This window comes from Limanda limanda, chromosome 10 (assembly GCF_963576545.1).
Source record: "Limanda limanda chromosome 10, fLimLim1.1, whole genome shotgun sequence".
NCBI lineage: Eukaryota > Metazoa > Chordata > Actinopteri > Pleuronectiformes > Pleuronectidae > Limanda > Limanda limanda.
This window is the reverse complement of record NC_083645.1, coordinates 16,410,950-16,427,876: the sequence shown is the minus strand read 5'-3', so window position 1 is coordinate 16,427,876 and position 16,927 is coordinate 16,410,950. Positions and strand designations below refer to the sequence as shown.

Here is a 16,927-nt window from a genome sequence, read left to right as displayed (position 1 = left end):
ATACAGTGTGCTCACAGTATTTATATTTTGCAGGACTGAAAGAGAACCACACCGTGGAGGAAGAACACGCATTTTCACAGCCGAACAGAAGACTGAAATTGTAGAAATGGTTTGTGAGAACAACGCAATCACACTCAGAGAAATAAAAACAAGGATCCTGGCTGACCATGCTACATTTAGAAATGTCCAGACCTTCAGCCTCTCTACATTGGACTGTATTCTTCATAGGAATGCCATGCGGATGAAACAAGTGAACAGGGTCCCATTCGAACGGAACACAGACGCATCATGGAGTTAGTGCGAGAGTTTGTGCTTGTTAGTACCATACATTCAGCACTGACACATGCATGTATTGTACCTGTAATCCAATATTGTTCCTTTTCTACAGTGTCTCACTGTAGCCCACTGTGTTGAACTCTCTGTGTCCATACTGTAACTTGCATTCTCATGCTGTCTGTGTCAGTACTGTACTGTTCTCTGTGTGTACCGAAATAAACCTTTTTTTGCTGCATATTTGTGTGCTGTTTTATGTTTGACTATGAAAAAAGTAGGCCTACACTGAGACAGTTTACAAAAGGAGAAATGGCTAATTCTCCAGAGTCATTGTCATTCATATGGTGTGTTCCATTTCGATGATTATGTTTTCAATTTTTCAGTGTGCTGTAAATGCTTGGAAGTGTGCAAGCAAATGCTTAGTTGTGTGTACTCAATAAATGGTATGTGTGTGTCATTTGAAAATATGGCTGTGTGTACCAAATGAAAACACGAGTTCCATTTTGTGAACAGTGAAGAGATTTGATGGCAAAGAGCCATCTTGCAAAGGGAGTGTCAGGTTTAGGATTTTGTGTGTTAGGTTTTGAGTTTTCTGTGTGCAGTTTTGAGAAAGCCCTTATTGTTTTGAAAAACGTGTGTTAACAATTGTGAAAAACTGTAAATGGTATTTGTGGAATCCGCATGGCATTCCTATGAAGAAAACGGTCAAATGTAGAGAGGCTGACGGTCTGGACGTTTCTAAATGTAGCATGGTCAGCCAGGATCCTTGTTTTTATTTGTTTGAGCGTGATTGCGTTGTTCTCACAAACCATATCTACAATTTCAGTCTCCCCGGCTGTGAAAATGCGTGTTCTTCCTCCACGGTTTGGTTCTCTGACAGTCCTGCAAAATATAAATACTGTGAGCACACTGTATTCTATTCTATTCCATTATTCATCAAACAAAACAGAGGCTCAAGGCACTTTTATGCTGCAGTCCTGATTGCAAATTGCTCAACAGACCTGAATGTTTAGAGATTTGAGTATTTGTGTGTTGTAGGTTGATGCTTTGATATTTTACTTGAGAAGTGTGTGCAACAACTGAACATTGTGTGTAGTGTTTTGTCAACAAGGTGATGTGTAATTTACATCAGAGTGTAAAGAAGAAAAGTCAGAGTCTAATGCGGTAAGGGAGTGTGAAGTAGTGCCAAATTGGATCAAGCTATTGTTACATGAAGTGAATGTTGTGCAAATTGTGCCGAATTTTCGCTTTTTGTGTGTTAACAACTGAGAAAAACTGTAACTTTTCCACAACCTGCACATATTTTACTGATGATTTCAGATGGGCTCTGAAACATAGATACGTCCAAGACAAGAGAGGTGAATAGGAGAGGATAGAAGAAAAGACAAGAGGATAGAAGAGAAGAAGAGAGAAGAGAAGAGAAGAGAAGAGAAGAGAAGAGAAGAGAAGAGAAGAGAAGAGAAGAGAAGAGAAGAGAAGAGAAGAGAAGAGAAGAGAAGAGAAGAGAAGAGAAGAGAAGAGAAGAGAAGAGAAGAGTAGAGGATAGAAAGAGATATGATAGAAGAGGAGAGAGGATAGAATGGGAGAAGATATGATACAGAGTTGAGTGGAATGGAATAATTTATAATAGAACAGAATGTTAGCACCATCATCTTAAATCATGCCAGGGAGAGGAGGTGTAACAGGAGCCAGCCACTTATTTTTTCTTTCAACAAATACAAGATGTGTGTGTGCTTTTGATTGTCACACAATTGTCATGACTATTCACCCAGACACCAAACTTATGGAAGAGGCTCTGAGGCACGTAGCATTTTCACTGACAAGGATCAGGTTCAACATGTATTTAAAATGTTCATGGGAGGGAACTGAAAATCCTACTATTACACGCAGGAGAAAAAGTCAAGTGAGTGACCCCTGCTTCATGTCACTGTCAAACAAAGCTGATTCTGAAACCGTTCCTGTCCTGTGTACAGTCTCTGTCACAAGGTGTCGCTGTTGACCATTAATGTATAACGCCTCTCTTTAACTGAAGTCATGACACACCCATTCGTAAAGGGAGTAAGACGCAGCTGTCTGAAGGATGAGGGTTTTTTAATGTTGAATGTAACAACAGAATCCTAAGCTTTATTTTTTTAGACCTCAAGTAGAAAACAAGAAATGGCTTTAGATCCTGGATTATTTTTTCCTGGAGATGACAGGATGAAGGTCTGGGCCACTGTCTTTGTCCTGTGTGCAGTCTGGCCCAGTGCTTTGTCTGTGACGCGCTACTCCATAGCCGAGGAGATGGAGAGGGGCTCTGTGGTGGCCAATCTCGCTGCGGATTTGGGACTTGAGCCTGGAGGTTTGGCCCAACGAGAGGTAAAACTTGATATTTTCACCAATAAGAAATATCTAGATTTTAACAAAAAGACAGGGGAGCTGTACATCCTGGAAAAGATGGACAGGGAATATCTTTGTCCGGCGAAGCCCACGTCCTGTTTCATGAAGCTTGATGTGGTCATAGAGAGTCCCTTACGCATCTTTAACATAGAGCTCGGAATAACGGACATAAATGACAACGCTCCGCATTTTCGACGGGACAGAGTAGAGCTCGACGTGTCGGAGTCAGCAACACCCGGAGAGCGGTTCTCTCTGCCGAATGCTGTGGATCCAGATGTTGGCGTTAATACAATTAAAACATACAAGCTCAGTGTCAGTGAACAATTCACCATAGAAATTCAGACGGGCAGTGACGGAACTCAGTATGTGGATTTGGTGTTGACCCAGTCTTTAGACAGAGAGGAGAAAGCTGTTCATAATCTAGTACTGACCGCTGTGGACGGCGGAGTCCCTGTGCGCTCTGGCACTGCCAACATCATCGTCAGAGTACAGGACACAAACGACAACCCTCCTCGGTTTGACAAGCAGATTTACACCGTTAACATGACTGAAAACTCTCCGATCGGAACCTTGGTGATGAAGCTAAACGCCACAGATCTCGACGAGGGTGTGAATTCAGAGATTGTGTACTCGTTCACCCTTTACACGTCAGAGAAGACACAAGATGTCTTTGCTCTAAATCCCAACACGGGGGAAATAACCGTGAAGGGCACTATTGACTATGAAGATATGAAATTCTATGAGATGCACATTGAGGCCAGGGATAAAGGGATTCATCCGTTATTGGGACAGTGTAAAGTGGTCGTTCACGTGACTGATATGAATGATAATTATCCAGACATCACCATACAGTCTGTTAAAAACACAGTGAATGAGAACATCCCAGTAGGAAGTGTCATAGCTTTAGTAGGCATAAGTGACAGAGACAGTGGCGATAATGGAAAAGTGAGCTTAACATTACATCACTTCATGCCCTTTATTCTAAACAGTTCATCAGAAAGACCCATGCATTACAATCTCATAGTGTCTGAGCCTTTAGATCGGGAAATTGTTCCAGAATATGACATCACACTGGTTGTGACTGATGCAGGAACTCCGCCTTTATCTGATAATGTAACAATAACTGTACATCTGCTTGATATCAATGACAACGCACCAAAGTTCCCTCTGTCGTTTAATACGATCCGTGTCATGGAGAATAACGCACCTGGGGCCTTGCTCAGTTCACTCACTGCCTTTGACCCTGACCTCAATGAAAACCAGTATCTGGTTTATTTCATTCTAGAGAAGGAGATAGCCAACACCTCCATGTCCATGCTGTTCTCCATCAACCCAGAGAACGGTAATCTTTACGCACTGAAAACTTTTGACTATGAGATCGAGAAGGAGTTTCTTTTCCACATCGAAGCCAGAGACTCTGGTTCTCCTCCACTCAGCAGTAACGTCACCGTACATATTGTTATTGTGGACCAGAACGACAACGCTCCGGTTATCGTGTCTCCGTGGCGCGCGCACGGCTCGGTGGTGGAGGAGAAGATCCCCAGATCCACAGATAAAGGATCTCTGGTTTCCAAGGTGATAGCTTTAGACACGGACTCGGTTCACAACTCTCGGATTACCTACCAGTTTCTACAGGTGACTGACGCCACCTTGTTCAATCTGGACCAATACAACGGAGAGATCCGGACTATGAGGATGTTCAGTTATAGAGATCCACGCCACCAGAGACTGGTTGTTGTTGCCAAGGACAACGGGGATCCTGCTCTCTCTGCCACAGTCACCATCAAGCTGTCCACGGTGGAGACTGTCGCTAAGGCCTACTCTGACATGACTGAGGTGCCTCTGGAGTACGACATCTTCTCAGACCTAAACCTGTATCTGGTGATCGGTCTGGGCTCCGTGTCGTTCCTCCTGCTCATCACCATATTGGTCACCATCGTGCTCAAGTGTCAGAAACCCAAGCCCAGCAACGCGACTCTTCCCTGCAGGAACAGTGTGATCAGTGAGAGGAACTCCACCATCGCAGATTCCACTCTGGTCTCCAACGATGCCTACTGGTACAGTCTGTTTCTGGCAGAGACCAGGAAAGGAAAGATGGTGGTCAGACAGCCTGTGCCAAAGGGCTCCAGATACATCGTGTCCAGTTTACCGAGAGGAACAGGACTCACAAACACGAGCGACTCTGCAGCTTCTACTCTGCAGGTAGGAAATCACATTACACTTTACAAAATGCACACGTGATTTATCAATAGTGAGCCATATGTTGCTATATGCTCTGATCATTTTGTAGAACGCTTCATTAGTTTAGATCAAAAAGTGTGTCTTCAAATCTGACCCTTTTGTCTGTAATTGTCCATTAAAACTCACGATGATAGAAATTTGCAAACAGCAAATACGACATTATACTTAATCTAGCAAATATAATATTTTAAAACTATAAGGGTGGCGCTGTTCCGTTAGTAAACATCCAGACCATGAACGTCATGACAGTGACTCGCTGCCATTACGGCAGATCGTGAAGCAGCAGGACAGCTCAGCGGTGCTGAAACGCGGCTCGGAAAACACACTCCTTTTTTAAATGATGCTGGAATATCGTGTGGATTAAAACTTTATTAATATGATAGAGGTCGAAGGTCATCAAAACAAATATCCTGGATATCTGCATCAAGACGGAAGTGAATACGAACAACAATGCGACCCGATGTAACAATGGAGTCTTGCAGAAGGTACGTGCTGCTCGGGGTTCTAGTCCTTTTTTCCTTCGTTCGTAACATATCGTCTTCAGTGACTCATTATTCAATACCCGAGGAAATGAAAGAAGGATCAGTTGTAGCAAACCTCGCTACTGATCTCGGCCTGGACGTAAAAACATTAAATCAGAGGAAGATCCGTCTGGACATCATCGAAAATAAGAAATATCTGGATGTGAACAAAGAGACTGGGGAACTGTACATTGTGGAGAAGATTGACAGAGAATATCTTTGCCCTACGAAATCATCAGCGTCATGTTATGTCAAACTGGAAGTAATACTAGAAAGCCCATTACGAATATTGAATATAGAGGTGGAAATCTTGGATATAAACGACAACGCCCCTCAATTTCGAAGAGACGCGATACACTTAGACATTTCTGAGTCGACGCCAAAAGGAGAGAGATTCTCTCTCAGTAATGCAGTTGATCCCGATGTCGGGAGCAACTCGGTGAAAACTTACCATCTCAGTGAAAGCGAACATTTTAATATTGAAGTTCAGACCGGAAGAGATGGGTCGAAATTTGCTGAATTAGTATTAAATAAGACTTTAGACCGGGAGCAGCAGGCTACTCATAATTTAATACTCACAGCTGTAGATGGAGGAACACCTGCTCGTTCTGGTACCGTTAATATTGTTGTTCACGTTTTAGACACAAATGATAACGCACCTACGTTTGATAAAATTATTCATAATATAAAAATACTGGAGAATTCTCCCATAGGAAGTCTTGTTATTGATCTGAATGCAACAGATTTAGATGAGGGCTCAAACTCTGAGATAATTTACTCATATAGTTTGTATACGTCAGAAAAGACGCAGGAAACATTTAATCTGAATCCTTCCACTGGTGAAATTACTGTGAAGGGAATGTTAAACTACGAGGACTTCAGGATTTATGATATGGAAGTTATAGCAACCGACCACGGAGCCACTAGTTTATCAGGACAATGTACCATAAAGATTCTGGTTGAAGACATGAATGACAACCACCCAGAAATATCTATTAAATCATTTCAGAGTCCAGTCAATGAGAACATAGAATTAGACACAGTGATCGCTGTGGTTAGTGTCAGTGATAAAGACTCTGGTGACAATGGAGTGGTGGATCTTCGTATTCCAGATAATATGCCTTTCAAACTGAGAGAATCCTCTGATAACTATTATGAATTAGTGGTGTCAGAGCCGTTAGACCGTGAGAAGGTTCATGAATATGACGTCACGTTCACCGTCACAGACAGAGGTTCTCCTCCTTTATCTGACAACGAAACTATGACTTTAGAGCTGCTGGATATTAATGACAATGTTCCACAGTTCCCTCAGTCGTTTTACACGATCCGTGTGATGGAGAATAATGCACCTGGGGCCTTGCTCAGTTCACTCACTGCCTTTGACCCTGATCTCCATGAAAACCAGTATCTGGTTTATTTCATCCTAGAGAGGGAGATAGCCAACACATCCATGTCCATGCTGTTCTCCATCAACCCAGAGAACGGTAATCTTTACGCACTGAAAACTTTTGACTATGAGATCGAGAAGGAGTTTCTTTTCCACATCGAGGCCAGAGACTCTGGTTCTCCTCCACTCAGCAGTAACGTCACCGTCCATATTGTTATTGTGGACCAGAACGACAACGCCCCGGTTATCGTGTCTCCGTGGCGCGCGCACGGCTCGGTGGTGGAGGAGAAGATCCCCAGATCCACAGATAAAGGATCTCTGGTTTCCAAGGTGATCGCTTTAGACACGGACTCAGTTCACAACTCTCGGATTACCTACCAGTTTCTACAGGTGACTGACGCCACCTTGTTCAGTCTGGACCAATACAACGGAGAGATCCGGACCATGAGGATGTTCAGTTACAGAGATCCACGCCACCAGAGACTGGTTGTTGTTGCCAAGGACAACGGGGATCCTGCTCTCTCTGCCACAGTCACCATCAAGCTGTCCACGGTGGAGACTGTCGTTAAGGCCTACTCTGACATGACTGAGGTGCCTCTGGAGTACGACATCTTCTCAGACCTAAACCTGTATTTGGTGATCGGTCTGGGCTCCGTGTCGTTTCTCCTGCTCATCACCATATTGGTCACCATCGTGCTCAAGTGTCAGAAACCCAAGCCCAGCAACGCGACTCTTCCCTGCAGGAACAGTCTGATCAGTGAGAGGAACTCCACCATCGCAGATTCCACTCTGGTCTCCAACGATGCCTACTGGTACAGTCTCTTTCTGGCAGAGACCAGGAAAGGAAAGATGGTGGTCAGACAACCTGTGCCAAAGGGCTCCAGATACATCGTGTCCAGTTTACCGAGAGGAACAGGATTCACAAACACCAGCGACTCAGCAGCTTCTACTCTGCAGGTAGGAAATCCCATTACACTTACAAAATGCCCACATCATTTATCATTATTGAGCGATATGTTGTTATAAACTCTGAACATTTTGTAGTACGCTTCATTAGTTAGGATCAAAAAATGTGTACTCAAATCTGAGTTTTTTTAAATATTATTATTAATTAAAAATCACAATGATAGAAATGTATTGAAATAAACACGGTCATGATACTTAATCTAGCAAACATTTTATTTTAAAAGTAAAATGGTGGCGCTGTTCCGTTAGTAAAACCCCGGACCTTGAACGTCATGACAGTGACTCGCTGCCATTACGGCAGATCGTGATACCGCAGGACAGCTCCGTGGTGTTGAAACGCCGGTCGGAAAACACACTCCTTTTTTCTTTCAATAATGCTGGAATATCTAGTGGATTAAAACTATATTAATATGATATAGGTCGATGGTGATCACAACAAATAAACCCGGATATCTGCATAACGACTGATCTAAACACGGACAACAATGCGACCCGATGTAACAATGGAGTCTTGCAGAAGGTACGTGCTGCTCGTGGTTCTCGTTCTTTTTTCCTTCGTTCGTAACACATCGACTTCAGCGAGTCATTATTCAATACCCGAGGAAATGAAAGAAGGATCAGTTGTAGCAAACCTCGCGACTGATCTCGGCCTGGATGTGAAAACACTGAATCAGAGGAAGATGCGTCTGGATATCATCACAAACAAGAAATATCTGGATGTGAACAAAGAGACTGGGGAGCTGTACATTGTGGAGAAGATTGACAGAGAATATATTTGCACTGCAAAATCCTCAGTTTCATGTTACCTTAGACTGGAGGTAATATTAGACAACCCCGTGCGGATTTTTAATATAGAAGTAGAAATTCTCGATATGAATGACAACGCCCCGCAATTTCGAAGAGACGTCATACACTTGGATATTTCTGAGTCGACGCCAAAAGGAGAGAGATTCTCTCTCAGTAATGCAGTTGATCCTGATGTCGGGAGCAACTCGGTGAAAACTTACCATCTCAGTGAAAGTGAACATTTTAATATTGAAGTTCAGACCGGAAGAGAAGGGACGATGTTTGCCGAATTAATCTTAAAAAATACTTTAGACAGGGAGCAGCAGGCTGTTCATAATTTAATGCTCACAGCTGTAGATGAAGGAACACCTGCTCGTTCTGGTACTGCCAGTGTTATTGTTCGTGTATTAGACACAAATGACAACGCTCCTACGTTTGATAAAGCGATTCATAATATAAAAATACTGGAGAATTCCCCCCTAGGAAGTCTTGTTATTCATCTGAATGCAACGGATTTAGATGAGGGGTCAAACTCTGATATAATTTATTCATATAGTTTATACACGTCAGAGAAAACACAGGAAACATTTAATCTGAATCCTTCCACTGGTGAAATAACTGTGAAGGGAATGTTGAACTACGAGGACTTCAGGATTTATGATATGGAAGTTATAGCAACCGACCACGGAGCACCTAGTTTATCAGGACAATGTACCATAAAGATTCTGGTTGAAGACATGAATGACAATCACCCAGAAATATCTATTAAATCATTCCAGAGTCCAGTCAATGAAAACATAGAATTAGAGACAGTGATCGCTGTGGTTAGTGTCAGTGATAAAGACTCTGGTGACAATGGAGTGGTTGATCTTCGTATTCCAGATAATATGCCTTTCAAACTGAGAGAATCCTCTGATAACTATTATGAATTAGTGGTGTCAGAGCCGTTAGACCGTGAGAAGGTCCTTGAATATGACGTCACGTTCACCGTCACAGACAGAGGTACTCCTCCTTTATCTGACAACGAAACTATGACCTTAGAGCTACTGGATATTAATGACAATGTTCCACAGTTCCCTCAGTCATTTTACACGATACTTGTGATGGAGAATAACGCACCTGGGGCCTTGCTCAGTTCACTCACTGCCTTTGACCCTGATCTCCATGAAAACCAGTATCTGGTTTATTTCATCCTAGAGAGGGAGATAGCCAACACCTCCATGTCCATGCTGTTCTCCATCAACCCAGAGAACGGTAACCTTTACGCACTGAAAACTTTTGACTATGAGATCGAAAAGGAGTTTCTTTTCCACATCGAGGCCAGAGACTCTGGTTCTCCTCCACTCAGCAGTAACGTCAGCGTCCATATTGTTATTGTGGACCAGAACGACAACGCTCCGGTTATCGTGTCTCCGTGGCGCGCGCACGGCTCGGTGGTGGAGGAGAAGATCCCCAGATCCACAGATAAAGGATCTCTGGTTTCCAAGGTGATCGCTTTAGACACGGACTCAGTTCATAACTCTCGGATTACCTACCAGTTTCTACAGGTGACTGACGCCACCTTGTTCAGTCTGGACCAATACAACGGAGAGATCCGGACTATGAGGATGTTCAGCTACAGAGATCCACGCCACCAGAGACTTGTTGTTGTTGCCAAGGACAACGGAGATCCTGCTCTCTCTGCTACAGTCACCATCAAGCTGTCCACGGTGGAGACTGTCGTTAAGGCCTACTCTGACATGACTGAGGTGCCTCTAGAGTACGACATCTTCTCAGACCTAAACCTGTATCTGGTGATCGGGCTGGGCTCCGTGTCGTTTCTCCTGCTCATCACCATATTGGTCACCATCGTGCTCAAGTGTCAGAAACCCAAGCCCAGCAACGCGACTCTTCCCTGCAGGAACAGTCTGATCAGTGAGAGGAACTCCACCATCGCAGATTCCACTCTGGTCTCCAACGATGCCTACTGGTACAGTCTGTTTCTGGCAGAGACCCGGAAAGGAAAGATGGTGGTCAGACAGCCTGTGCCAAAGGGCTCCAGATACATCGTGTCCAGTTTACCGAGAGGAACAGGACTCACAAACACGAGCGAATCAGCAGCTTCTACTCTGCAGGTAGGAAATCACATTACACTTAAAAACTGAACACGTTCTTTTGTCAATATGGATCCATATGTTGCTATATAATCTGAACATCTTGTAACAAGATAAATAATTAAGATTAAAAAGGTTGTCAGTGAATCTTATGTTTACTCTCTGTTTTAGTGTATTAAAACTCACAATGATAAAACAAATAAAAAATAAAATAAGGTCATCCTATAAAATCTAGCAAATATATTCATTTTAAACGGAAAGGGTGGCGCTGTTCCGTTAGTAAAAATCCAGACCATGAACGTCATGACAGTGACTCGCTGCCATTACTGCAGATCGTGAATCAGTCAGACAGCTCCGTGCTGCTGAAACGCCGCTCGAAAAACACACTCTTTTTTTTTCAATAATCCTGGAATATCATGTGGATTAAAACTCTATTAATATGATAGAGGTCGATGGTCATCACAACAGATACTCCCGGATATCTGCATTAAGACTGATCTAAACACGGACAACAATGCAACCCGATGTAACAATGGAGTCTTGCAGAAGGTACGTGCTGCTCGTGGTTCTCGTTCTTTTTTCCTTCGTTCGTAACATATCGACTTCAGTGACTCATTATTCCATACCCGAGGAAATTAAAGAAGGATCAGTTGTAGCAAACCTCGCTACTGATCTCGGCTTGGATGTGAAAACACTGAATCAGAGGAAGATACGTCTGGACATCATCGAAAATAAGAAATATCTGGATGTGAACAAAGAGACTGGGGAACTGTACATTGTGGAGAAGATTGACAGAGAATATAATTGCAATTACAAATCATCAGCGTCTTGTTATCTCAAACTGGAAGTAATACTAGAAAGCCCGGTAAGAATATTTAATATAGAAGTTGAAATTCTGGACATAAACGACAACGCCCCGCAATTTAGAAGAGACGTCATACACTTAGATATTTCTGAGTCGACGGTAAAAGGAGAGAGATTCTCTCTCAGTAATGCAGTTGATCCTGATGTCGGGAGCAACTCGGTGAAAACTTACCATCTCAGTGAAAGCGAACATTTTAATATTGAAGTTCAGACCGGAAGAGACGGGTCGAAATTTGCTGAACTAATCTTGAAAAAGACTTTAGATCGGGAGCAGCAGGCTGTTCACAATTTAATACTCACAGCTGTAGATGGAGGAACACCTGCTCGTTCAGGTACTGCCAGTGTTATTGTTCGTGTTTTAGACACAAATGATAACGCTCCGACGTTTGATAAAGTGATTCATAATGTAAAAATACTGGAGAATTCCCCCATAGGAAGTCTTGTTATCCATCTGAATGCAATGGATTTAGATGAGGGGTCAAACTCTAATATAATTTACTCATATAGTTTATATACGTCGGAGAAAACGCAGGAAACATTTAATCTGAATCCTTCCACTGGTGAAATTACTGTGAAGGGAATGTTAAACTATGAGGACTTCAGGATTTATGATATGGAAGTTATAGCAACCGACCACGGAGCCACAAGTTTATCAGGACAATGTACCATAAAGATTCTGGTTGAAGACATGAATGACAACCACCCAGAAATATCTATTAAATCATTTCAGAGTCCAGTCAATGAAAACATAGAATTAGACACAGTGATCGCTGTGGTTAGTGTCAGTGATAAAGACTCTGGTGACAATGGAGTGGTTGATCTTCGTATTCCAGTTAATATGCCTTTCAAACTGAGAGAATCCTCTGATAACTATTATGAATTAGTGGTGTCAGAGCCGTTAGACCGTGAGAAGGTTAATGAATATGACGTCACGTTCACCGTCACAGACAGAGGTTCTCCTCCTTTATCTGACAATGAAACTATGACTTTAGAGCTGCTGGATATTAATGACAATGTTCCACAGTTCCCTCAGTCGTTTTACACGATCCGTGTGATGGAGAATAACGCACCTGGGGCCTTGCTCAGTTCACTCACTGCCTTTGACCCTGATCTCCATGAAAACCAGTATCTGGTTTATTTCATTCTAGAGAGGGAGATAGCCAACACCTCCATGTCCATGCTGTTCTCCATCAACCCAGAGAACGGTAATCTTTACGCACTGAAAACTTTTGACTATGAGATCGAGAAGGAGTTTCTTTTCCACATCGAGGCCAGAGACTCTGGTTCTCCTCCACTCAGCAGTAATGTCACCGTCCATATTGTTATTGTGGACCAGAACGACAACGCTCCGGTTATCGTGTCTCCGTGGCGCGCACACGGCTCGGTGGTGGAGGAGAAGATCCCCAGATCCACAGATAAAGGATCTCTGGTTTCCAAGGTGATCGCTTTAGACACGGACTCAGTTCATAACTCTCGAATTACCTACCAGTTTCTACAGGTGACTGACGCCACCTTGTTCAGTCTGGACCAATACAATGGAGAGATCCGGACAATGAGGATGTTCAGTTACAGAGATCCACGCCACCAGAGACTGGTTGTTGTTGCCAAGGACAACGGGGATCCTGCTCTCTCTGCCACAGTCACCATCAAGCTGTCCACGGTGGAGACTGTCGTTAAGGCCTACTCTGACATGACTGAGGTGCCTCTAGAGTACGACATCTTCTCAGACCTTAACCTGTATTTGGTGATCGGTCTGGGCTCCGTGTCGTTTCTCCTGCTTATCACCATACTTGTCACCATCGTGCTCAAGTGTCAGAAACCCAAGCCCAGCAACGCGACTCTTCCCTGCAGGAACAGTGTGATCAGTGAGAGGAACTCCACCATCGCAGATTCCACTCTGGTCTCCAACGATGCCTACTGGTACAGTCTGTTTCTGGCAGAGACCAGGAAAGGAAAGATGGTGGTCAGACAGCCTGTGCCAAAGGGTTCCAGATACATCGTGTCCAGTTTACCGAGAGGGACAGGACTCACAAACACGAGCGACTCAGCAGCTTCTACTCTGCAGGTAGGAAATCACATTACACTTTGCAAAATGCACTCATAATTTATCAATATCGAGCAATATGTTGCTATATACTCTGAACATTTTGTAGTACGCTTCATTTGTTTAGATAAAAAATGGTGTCTGAAATTTTCCATTCAAACGAATGAAAGTAACAGATTTTAAAATAAATAAATACGGGAATCATGTCAGATATAAGAAATATAGTCTTTTAAAACTAAAAGGGTGGCGCTGTTCCGTTAGTAAAAATCCAGACCATGAACGTCATGACACTGACTCGCTGCCATTACGGCAGATCGTGAAACAGCAGCACAGCTCAGCGGTGCTGAAACGCTGCTCGGAAAACACACTCCAACGTTTTTCAAATAATACTGGAATATCGCGTGGATTAAAATTATACTAATATGACAGATGTCGATGATCATCACAACTAAAGTCAATAATCCCGGATATCTGCATTAAGATTGATCTGAACACGGACATCAATGCGATCCGATGTAACAATGGAGTCTTGCAGAAGGTACGTGCTGCTCGTGGTTCTTGTTCTTTTTTCCTTCGTTCGTGACATATCGACTTCAGTGACTCATTATTCAATACCCGAGGAAATGAAAGAAGGATCAGTTGTAGCAAACCTCGCGACTGATCTCGGCCTGGATGTGAAAACACTGATTAAGAGGAAGATGCGTCTGGACAACATCGCAAATAAGAAATATCTGGATGTGAACAAAGAGACTGGGGAACTGTACATTGTGGAGAAGATTGACAGAGAATATATTTGTCCTGCAAAGTTGTCTTGTTATCTCAAACAAGAACTAATACTCGAGAACCCAGTGCGAATATTTAATATAGAATTAGAAATTCTCGATATGAATGACAACGCCCCTCAATTTAGAAGAGACGTCATACACTTAGATATTTCTGAGTCGACGCCAAAAGGAGAGAGATTCTCTCTCAGTAATGCAGTTGATCCTGATGTCGGGAGCAACTCAGTGAAAACTTACCATCTGAGTGAAAGCGAACATTTTAATATTGAAGTGCAGACCGGAAGAGATGGGTCGAAATTTGCTGAATTAATATTAAAAAAGACTTTGGACCGGGAGCAGCAGGCTGTTCATAATTTAATACTCACAGCTGTAGATGGAGGAACACCTGCTCGTTCTGGTACTGCCAGTGTTATTGTTCGTGTATTAGACACAAACGACAACGCTCCTACGTTTGATAAAGTTATTCATAATATACAAATACTGGAGAATTCCCCCCTAGGAAGTCTTGTTATTCATCTAAATGCAACGGATTCAGATGAGGGGTCAAACTCTGAGATAATTTACTCATATAGTTTATATACCTCAGAGAAAACCCAGGAAACATTTAATCTGAATCCTTCCACTGGTGAAATTACTGTGAAAGGAATGTTAAACTACGAGGACTTCAGGATTTATGATATGGAAGTTATAGCAACCGACCACGGAGCAACTAGTTTATCAGGACAATGTACCATAAAGATTCTGGTTGAAGACATGAATGACAACCACCCAGAAATATCTATTAAATCATTTCAGAGTCCAGTCAATGAAAACATAGAATTAGACACAGTGATAGCTGTGGTTAGTGTCAGTGATAAAGACTCTGGTGACAATGGAGTGGTTGATCTTCGTATTCCAGATAATATGCCTTTCAAACTGAGAGAATCCTCTGATAACTATTATGAATTAGTGGTGTCAGAGCCGTTAGACCGTGAGAAGGTTCCTGAATATGACGTCACGTTCACCGTCACAGACAGAGGTTCTCCTCCTTTATCTGACAACGAAACTATGACTTTAGAGCTGCTGGATATTAATGACAATGTTCCACAGTTCCCTCAGTCGTTTTACACAATACGTGTGATGGAGAATAACGCACCTGGGGCCTTGCTCAGTTCACTCACTGCCTTTGACCCTGATCTCCATGAAAACCAGTATCTGGTTTATTTCATCCTAGAGAGGGAGATAGCCAACACCTCCATGTCCATGCTGTTCTCCATCAACCCAGAGAACGGTAATCTTTACGCACTGAAAACTTTTGACTATGAGATCGAGAAGGAGTTTCTTTTCCACATCGAGGCCAGAGACTCTGGTTCTCCTCCACTCAGCAGTAACGTCACCGTCCATATTGTTATTGTGGACCAGAACGACAACGCTCCGGTTATCGTGTCTCCGTGGCGCGCGCACGGCTCGGTGGTGGAGGAGAAGATCCCCAGATCCACAGATAAAGGATCTCTGGTTTCCAAGGTGATCGCTTTAGACACGGACTCAGTTCACAACTCTCGGATTACCTACCAGTTTCTACAGGTGACTGACGCCACCTTGTTCAGTCTGGACCAATACAACGGAGAGATCCGGACCATGAGGATGTTCAGTTACAGAGATCCACGCCACCAGAGACTGGTTGTTGTTGCCAAGGACAACGGGGATCCTGCTCTCTCTGCCACAGTCACCATCAAGCTGTCCACTGTGGAGACTGTCGTTAAGGCCTACTCTGACATGACTGAGGTGCCTCTGGAGTATGACATCTTCTCAGACCTAAACCTGTATTTGGTGATCGGTCTGGGCTCCGTGTCGTTTCTCCTGCTCATCACCATACTGGTCACCATCGTGCTCAAGTGTCAGAAACCCAAGCCCAGCAACTTGGCTCCTCCCTGTAGGAACAGTGTGATCAGTGAGAGGAACTCCACCATCGCAGATTCTACTCTGGTCTCCAACGATGCCTACTGGTACAGTCTGTTTCTGGCAGAGACCCGGAAAGGAAAGATGGTGGTCAGACAGCCTGTGCCAAAGGGCTCCAGATACATCGTGTCCAGTTTACCGAGAGGAACAGGACTCACAAACACCAGTGACTCAGCAGCTTCTACTCTGCAGGTAGGAAATCACATTACACTTTACAACATGCGCACATCATGTATTAATATTCAGCCATATGTTTCTATAAACTCTGAACATTCTGTAGTACGCTTCAATAGTTTGGATCAAGAAATGTGTCCTCAAATCCGAGGTTTTTCGTCTGTAATTGTCTATTAAAACTCACAATGAGGGAAATTTGTAAAAACAAACACTGTCTTGATACTTAATCTATCAAAAATAATATACAAAAACTAAAAGGGTGGCGCTGTTCCGTGAGTAAAAATCCAGACCATGAACGTCATGACAGAGACTCGCTCCCATTACGGCAGATCGTGAAACAGCAGGACAGCTTCGTGGTCCTGAAACGCCGCTCGGAAAACACACTCCTTCTTTTTTAAATGATGCTGGAATATCGTGTGGATTAAAACTTTATTAATATGATAGAGGTCGATGGTCATCACAACAAATAATCCTGGATA

At 43.2% G+C, this 16,927-nt stretch overlaps 5 protein-coding genes across 5 annotated transcripts; all 5 read left to right on the top strand.

The window, feature by feature from the left end:
* The first annotated feature begins 2,472 nt into the window (after positions 1 to 2,472).
* pcdhb (protocadherin b) lies at positions 2,473 to 5,012 on the top strand. The gene is made up of 2 exons (XM_061079173.1): positions 2,473 to 4,854; positions 4,956 to 5,012. Exons 1-2 carry the CDS (start codon positions 2,473 to 2,475, stop codon positions 5,010 to 5,012), a joined length of 2,439 nt encoding a protein of 812 aa, XP_060935156.1.
* A 349-nt stretch (positions 5,013 to 5,361) lies between these two features.
* Positions 5,362 to 7,827, top strand: LOC133011440 (protocadherin alpha-C2-like). Its single transcript, XM_061079172.1, has one exon. The coding sequence runs from the start codon at positions 5,362 to 5,364 to the stop codon at positions 7,825 to 7,827; it is 2,466 nt and encodes an 821-aa protein (XP_060935155.1).
* A 443-nt stretch (positions 7,828 to 8,270) lies between these two features.
* LOC133011439 (protocadherin alpha-C2-like) lies at positions 8,271 to 10,697 on the top strand. The gene has a single exon (XM_061079171.1). The coding sequence runs from the start codon at positions 8,271 to 8,273 to the stop codon at positions 10,695 to 10,697; it is 2,427 nt and encodes an 808-aa protein (XP_060935154.1).
* A 481-nt stretch (positions 10,698 to 11,178) lies between these two features.
* On the top strand, positions 11,179 to 13,614 carry LOC133011438 (protocadherin alpha-C2-like). Its single transcript, XM_061079170.1, has one exon. It carries the CDS (start codon positions 11,179 to 11,181, stop codon positions 13,612 to 13,614), a length of 2,436 nt encoding a protein of 811 aa, XP_060935153.1.
* Positions 13,615 to 14,057: 443 nt separating this feature from the next.
* LOC133011437 (protocadherin alpha-C2-like) lies at positions 14,058 to 16,625 on the top strand. The gene has a single exon (XM_061079169.1). It carries the CDS (start codon positions 14,058 to 14,060, stop codon positions 16,623 to 16,625), a length of 2,568 nt encoding a protein of 855 aa, XP_060935152.1.
* The last annotated feature ends 302 nt before the right edge of the window (positions 16,626 to 16,927 follow it).